The sequence below is a fragment of the Saccostrea cucullata genome, unplaced genomic scaffold (genome assembly GCF_032062105.1).
Source record: "Saccostrea cucullata isolate Sc308-1 unplaced genomic scaffold, CSIRO_AGI_Scuc_v1 ctg1397, whole genome shotgun sequence".
NCBI lineage: Eukaryota > Metazoa > Mollusca > Bivalvia > Ostreida > Ostreidae > Saccostrea > Saccostrea cuccullata.
The window spans coordinates 1-8066 of NW_026930260.1; the positions used below are offsets into that span (position 1 = coordinate 1).

The 8066-nt window shown below is 31.5% G+C and overlaps 1 protein-coding gene across 1 annotated transcript; it reads right to left on the bottom strand.

Moving 5' to 3' along the window:
- Positions 1 to 114: 114 nt before the first annotated feature.
- On the bottom strand, positions 115 to 4123 carry LOC134283411 (cytochrome P450 3A18-like). The gene is made up of 3 exons (XM_062765860.1): positions 3922 to 4123; positions 482 to 575; positions 115 to 215 (listed from the first exon to the last, which is right to left on the bottom strand). The coding sequence occupies exons 1-3, from the start codon at positions 3993 to 3995 to the stop codon at positions 159 to 161; spliced, it is 225 nt and encodes a 74-aa protein (XP_062621844.1). The 5' UTR covers positions 3996 to 4123; the 3' UTR covers positions 115 to 158.
- Between the last annotated feature and the right edge of the window lie 3943 nt (positions 4124 to 8066).

Below are 8066 nucleotides of genomic sequence, written 5' to 3' on the forward strand. Positions count from 1 at the left end.
ATGCAATGTTTGAATATATTATGTTTGTCACATGTATAAATCCGCAGGCCTTGGGGGAAAATGCAACTGTATATTTTTAAGTAAAACGTATTCATCTTTAAGAAAAAATATTATCCGACTTCTCACATGATGAACTTTTTTCAGACTAAATTTTGAACCTACCCGATAAGTTTGTCGTATTTAGAAACCATTTCCAGGTCGAATTCGCCTAACCCCTACGTATTTCAGAGAGACAAATTTAATATATAAATTTCTGCAGGAACATAATTTATGATTTACAATACAAGCTACTAAAAAAAATAACTAAAATCTTTTAAAAGGATTTATATAAAATATATTATAATAACATGTATTTATGTTTAAAGTCAGGTCAATCAATCTATTATCAATTGATCAATTTTCGAACTAAAAAAGTTCATTTTGTATCTTTGTATTCATAATTATGAAAAAAGATACACATGTGCTAGTAAATCTAACTTACATTTCCCATTTTTGTGATGTTTCCCAAAAGTAGCGTAGGTTTTACAAAGGGCACACCAAGTCTACTCCAAAAGCTTAATTTGTACTTTGAATATCTAAAAAAAAAAACACATTTCATACTTATTTTACTTTATTTATTTACTTTAATCACTTTTAAATATTCAATCTTAATTATATCTTTATGTGTGTAATAATTAAGACATTAAAAAACCTTCCATTTTCCTGTTTAAAAACAAACCACCAATTTAAGGCACTATGCCTGAAGTATGTTGCACTTTGACTTAACAAAATGTTCGTTTGTTATTTAACATCTCTCGGTAAATTTTCATTCATATAGAGACGCCACCACTTGCCGGTGGAGGGCTACAAATTATAACATAAACTTGGCACTGAGGACAATTGAACAGCGAAAGATTTTGTTTTTTTGCAAGTACCTACTGGGGCACGGGACCTCGATTTTTAAGGTCTAATTCGAAGAACGGGTTAATTTCAACGACCTGCTGTGGAATTCGAACCTGTGATGTAAGGTTTAATTCCTTACTCCGCGACTCTAAAGCAGACAGTATAACTTCTGCAGAACGCAGGCGACACTTACATAATTGTAATTGGTCAACAAATCAATACAAATATAATAATAATTAATTTGTTGCAAATACTTGCATAGGGGCTGTATCTGTCCTTTTGATAAAGAAATCTACCACTGATGACGTCATATGTAAACATCAAGAACTTGGAAATTGATCTTGTCGGATAAAGAGAATAGTATGTAAAAGAATACGAAAAATGGATTTTAATTAAGAAATGACTCTAATTCGTGGCCAATTTTGTCTATATAATTAAATAAATGTGGATACAGATGATTCAGCTGGTTTTCAAGGCGGGACGGGGTGGGGGGTGGGGTCTCAATACCAAACCAGATTACACAGAATAATTTGCGTTCCTGTTTGGAAATCAACTAATGAAAGGCGAGAATACAAACAAAATTAAATTATTAAGGGATAGTTGGATATGTCGGGTATATTGTCTATCACAAATAAAACTGAACAAAGTAATAACTTTAGGAAAAGAGCAAAAACGAACAAAAAATAACCTAGCTAATAAAATAATCATTTCAAACTCACCACTGTCAAAGTACTCAAAAATACTATACTTTCCCCACAGGAAAACTTCTCGAACACATGCACCAAACATTCAGGCCAAATGCACACAGTAACTAGTATTTGTCTTGCAACCACACAGGTCATACAACATTTTCTTTGGGAAGGACACCATGCACTCACTTCTACGGCCTGCTCTGAACTCACTAACAAGTACATGATTTTTTTCAAACCGGTCTGACAGCCGTAACCAGCTATCCGTAACGACTAAACGATGAGAATGAAATTATGGTACGCCATAGCCAACACAATAAGAATAAATGAAAATTGTGACATCATTATTATTTTCGTTCGGTATGTCTATAAATTTGGGAAATTTTGGAAAATTTATCATATACTACAAGCTAAAGTTGCAATAAAAAAAATAACAAGAATGCTGTCGTCTGCACGCATCTGGAAAGAGCCCTTAGACCTAAGCCTAAGGTTCCGTATATCGATCTTTATGCTATGTTCGAGTTTGCGATGTGACAGAATACTATGTATTTTGAAACTGTTGTATCTATAATGCATAAACATTCTTATTTTTGATACGTTTAAAAGCATTGAAAACCTACATTTTCGTTTTTCCTCTGCTACTGAAATTTCATCATCACAGTTCGGCTCTCTAGGCTAGCAAGGTTGGGGACTGCCGTCGAGGGGTGTACTTGTAGGCCTTATTGTGATATCGGCAATTTTTAAATGTTTTAAAATTTCGGTCGATTGGCTCTTTTAACGGAATGCCATTCGGCATTCCTGTCGCTTTGAAATGGGCGATCCCGTCGTAATTCTTCCTCTCTCTTTTTCACTGACACAGTACGAATTTCTCATGCCCATGTCGTAAATATCGTTATTTTGCACACGTCTTGGTCATTAATACAACAGAGAAAGATTGTTTAGTTAAAAAAATATATAGTTAAACATGTAAATCATGTAACAACTTCAAAAACTTGATTGTAAATTATTATCAGTTTGAATTTTAAGACATGCTTTGGATAGATATTCTGCATTTACAATATTAGAGAAAATTTGTCATATACTACGAGCTAAAGTTGCAATAAAAAAGATAATACGAATGCTGTCCTCTGCACGCATCTGGGAAGACCCTTAGGCCTACAGAGTAAGAAGTACGAAGACCCATTTGGGGTAAACTGATCAGCAGAATTCATCCTTAAATGTTTTAATTCAGGATATGCATCATCCCTTAAAATACAATAGAAAACACCTGTAAGACCTTGTCGATAGCCGCTTGTCAATACTACCTACGATGATGATTATGGCAGCACTTTTCGAAACACATTTCTGGTCAGCAACAAATATATCAAATCACATGAATCTTTTTTATATAAGGAAATCAAAACAAGCTGAAAAAATAAACTGGCAGTGTTAAATAATGATTGTTTTACATCGACTAGATAAATTTGTGGGTGGACTGAAAAGTGTGGAAGTCACACAGATATAGGTGACACACGGGACGTCATTCTCACGCTAAAGTGCACACAAAATATCTAGGTGAACATAAACTCATTCTTTACTGCTTTTTAACTTCAACACTCGGTCCCAAATCTGCAAGCACTGTTTTAACTGTTGGGCAAGGATTTAAATTACAATAGTTACATGTACCCTATCAAACAAATCATAAATCAAGAAAATACTGCAAGGTACATTGTAACCTCTAAGGAATAAAGTAGATACAATAAGGTTTCAGAGGTCAAAATGTCAAAAAATGTATTTTTACAATAGCTCTAAAACAATATGGTTTATAAAGTTTAAACGTATGCAGTTTACAAATAGCTATCATTGATGGACAGATAGAAAGTATCACTTTAATACATAAAAGCATTTGCATTTTCAAAAAAAAAATGCATATGTTTAATTCTGCATTTTTAGTAAAAACTCTCACTGCGGAAATGATATATGTTTATCAATGAAGGGTAAGTTTGAGGTAAATGGTCTCTGAAAGGCTGTTGTTGAAAGCATTAGATGTATTGTGACATCCGCCATTTGCAATGTACTTTCCGTTTCATATCATTACATTTGAAGAAAATAAACAGAAAAAAAACTTTCCAAATGCTACACAAGTCCAACTTGCCCTTCACTGAATTGATAAACATATACTGTTTCTGTAATGTCTTTCACTTAAAGTACGGAATTATTAGGTGTATTTTTAAAACGAATATATGCATTTAAAATAAATCTCAATAAATATTATCCAGTGATAATTTATATCTGTTATCTGCTATTGTAAAAAGATTTTTTGGAAATGTTGACCCTTTATGAAACCATAAAAAGGATAAAAAATACTTACAGATAGAGAGACAGGAAAAACAGGAACAATGTCAGGAACCAGCCTGGGATATTGATGACACCCAATATCTCCATCTCCTTTTTTTAGTTAAGGAAACGTATTTTGAAAGATAAGTCTTGTAGACATGAGAATTGCAATATATATTTACATAACCCTGCAAGGTGAAATAAACGTCGATAACAGCAGGGATATGTTTAGGTATGGGAACGTTGTTGTGTCAACTTTATGTATATGGAGTAGGGAATCTTTGTGAGATAGACATTTTAATAATTTTTTTAATCAATGACCAAGGATGTGTAAGAAGTCTTTCTATAAATAAATTACTATCTTTAATTTACGACTAATGCTTTTTTGCTTGTTTGTCTGTTGTTTTTTCGTCTCTCTCGAGAATATTTCAACATTAACATTTCCCGGTGGAGAGCTGCTTTCACGTACGTACTAGGAACTTACTTGCAGCGATTGAGCAGTGATTCGAACCCGCGACATAAGGATCAACTCATTAATTCGCGAGTGTAGAGCAACGACGTATTTTTCCATTATCACGACAAGGAGCACATGGTGAATGTTTGGAGGCCCGTGTTTGCTTTGTTTCTATTTTGTATTGTTCGATGGACATATGATCTTGAATACTGTTTGTTATCTCCATATCTCATGCTCTAACCACAGTGCCACGCAGTTACTTTTATGCCTTGTAACCACAAGAACATCATCCTCTCAAATGCTTTTATTATACAAGATGTGTTTGTTAAAACTTGATGCCTGATATATATTGGTATCTTATTGTATATTATTTAACAATTGACAATATAACACACTTGGTGGTAATAAAAATTCAGACTTTAAGAGAACACGTTTAAAATTATATTAAACAAGTCTTTCACAGAAAACGATGTGTTTATAACTTTCTATATTCGCTGTTAGTATCAAAATGATATCATAATTTGACAATATTGATCAAAATTACACATTACACACAGGGAGTACTTTGTAAATGTCGCGTGGCATCCATATCAATGTTTAAAATATTTGCTTATTTATTTAGGAACTGTCCAATCCCATAGATTATGAAGGAAAAGGATATTGTACTCAGGAAAAGTGAGAAGTGTTTCGATACGAATAATGAAGAACGGATTTATTATTACTAAAAGCTTGCAATTATTATAGAAAAGAAAGTCATTTTTCTTACTGGAAGTTTATCAACCACAGCAAACATAGGTAATTATATAATGCTTTTTACTTATGAAATTAAATTTAACATTTTTATTTTAATTTTTAGAAAAAAAATAAAGTGTTTTGTTCTAAATAGTCTGCTGGCTATTTTATTTTATTATAATCATACGAAGATGTAGAAGCATTTGTATATCAGTATTAGATGCGAAATCGTTACAGAACCATGATTGAAAACAAAACTGTTTGAGATCTTAACGTTTCATAAACAGTTGCAAACTATATCTGAGCTTTTATTAGTCATATATATTAAACCTGCTTGTAGTGATAGTATCAGTTTAGTTTGAAAGAAAATTGACTTTTAAATTTCGTTTAAAATGATCCTTAGTCAAACAGTTTTGTTTATTGAGATAAATAGTGAAACATGATATAATCTTAATAAGAAATCAAATTGATATAAATAAGAAACTTATTACTTATTCATTGCTTTACATTTTGCGCTTGTTGTAAAACGATCTTGATTAAGTTTTAAGTGTATAAAAAAATATAATATATTTAAAATTCAACCCAAACATATGCAAAACAAATCATTCTTTATTCTAAACAAAAGAACATTCATTTGAAGATAATTTGTAAGCCTATACATTATATTATGATAATAAAGACATTTTGTTTACCAAATATTTTATCTTAAAATCACATCCGTTGAACGACAATAAATACAATAATGTGCAAACTTCCTACAATCGATTCGAAATCTTGTACACAATTTAGGAAGATAATTTTAAGCAAAACAGAAGGCAAAGATGTAAACCAATTAACCTTCGTGAATTTTTTAATGTTTAGACATACAGTAAAACTTCTCTGAACCGGCCAGCTGCCGGACTGAATAAAATGGCCGGACTAGAGGGGTGGCCGGTTTCCCGAGAATCTAACATATTGAAGAAATGCAGAACTATGTGACAGATGCTAGAAAAAATATTTAATATTAGTTTCTGTTATATTTATCTGTCAACATGTTATTAATACATGTTGATTTTTATAAAAAGAAATTAAAATAATAAGAACAGATAAAAAAACATGGAAAGTTACTTTATTAACCATATAAGAAGAAATAAACCGGACTCTTTACCTTAAGTGACCTCCATACAGAATACTGCATGTGTATCTGTGTATCGCTTACATCATTAAAAAATTGTTTCTACTTCAATTAAAAGTAAATAATTAAAACATTTCTGAGCAAAACTTCTGTTATTTTAATTATGAAATGTCTATTTTGGTAAACATTTTATTTTATTTTCTCAGCATTTTTCATCAGTTCCCAAATTTTAAGGTCGTTTACGTGTATTTAAAAAGAATATGGCGTGCGAGAATTTGTTGATTCTTTCTGTGATTTAAATTTATTAGTTGCTTGATATTTTATTAATTCAAGTTTAATTGATGTTAATAATATGTACACAGCTTAGACCGGCCATTTACGTAGTCATGTGAATCAGGAGGCCACGTGACATGCTCCGAAGCGTTTTGTTTAAAGAAACTGAGAGATTTCTGAGTCATTTTTCTTACTATGCAATTTATTTTTTGTTTGACAAGAACATTTCGTTTGTCAGAAATGGTCAAATCTTAGCAATAGGATTTGTGGATAAGAATATCTTTTCAAGGAATGAGCATGGGGACAATCACACCCCTAGTACTTTGTTGGGAGCGTCGTTTAACATATGTGGATAAAGTATGGACACTTTCTTTTTATCATACCTGATATGTTTAATGTCTAAAGTGAATGATATTTCAGGGTTTATTTATTACATCATTGTTTATTAAGATATTCTACTATTTTCCTAACTTTCACTTGGCGATCTTTTATAAAAAATTGCTCAACTTAAGAATACATCTCTTCCAAAGCCTGCTTTCACTTGACAACAAAATTAATATCAATTTTAAACATCTCCCTGATTTCACTAAAACAGTCAATCCAATTAATGATTGTACTTTTAGAAAGTCTTTGGTCTTTGAGTCAAATGCTGACCGACATTTTTCATAATAATTGTTTTTTTTACACTATTTATACCCTTTATGGACGACGGATTTTTCCGTTATTTCCCGATAATGAAAAGAAACACACAGCGGGTGTGACCGGTTGGCAGGGAATGCTCACTCTTCCATGGTAACTGGTCCCACTTTTGATGATTTGGAGGTCCGTGTTTACTCTGCTCCAATTTGTATTGTTTTTTTTGGACTTTCATATTGAATAATGTTCGTTATCTCCATATCCTTTATAAAACTTGTACAAATTATTATTATGTACTACTGCAAAGTAATTTTCAAGGTATTTGTTTACAGCCATTCGTTGCTGGAGTAAGACAGATTCAACCAGTTTTTGTAACAAGTCAAGTGATTTGTAAAAAGCCACCCATTGACGTAATTTTTACACTGTAACGTCACAAACATAGATAAATCATTTTAAAACATCTGCTGTGTATAGAAAATGTGCATAAGAAAGAAAAATTAAATCTTGATTTACATAAATTTCATAAGTTATGCTCAATGGCTAATAAACCATTTATTCAACTTTAAAAACAAGAAAATTTGAGCAAATTTGCACGATTCCTTAACAAATCACGGCAATTGGCTTTTAAGGATATTAACAACATGTAAGCAAAAGTTTAATGTGCTATCGATGACACATGACCGAAAGACTTATGTCTTGTTTATGATGCAACACTATCCAAACATAGATATTTTCACATTTAAAAAAAGATTGAATTATTGCTAATATATAAAAGGAAAAAAAATCATCCTACTACAAAAGCAATTGAATTCTAACAAACACTCAGCTTTTGTTATCTATATTATTGTTTTATTTTAATATATGACTTGGAACGGCATTGTTAGTGGAAGATTTATTCATTTTGGCGAGCAACAGAAGTCTATTAAGCTATTCAGATAATCTAACCAGTATACCGATATAATAAGTAATA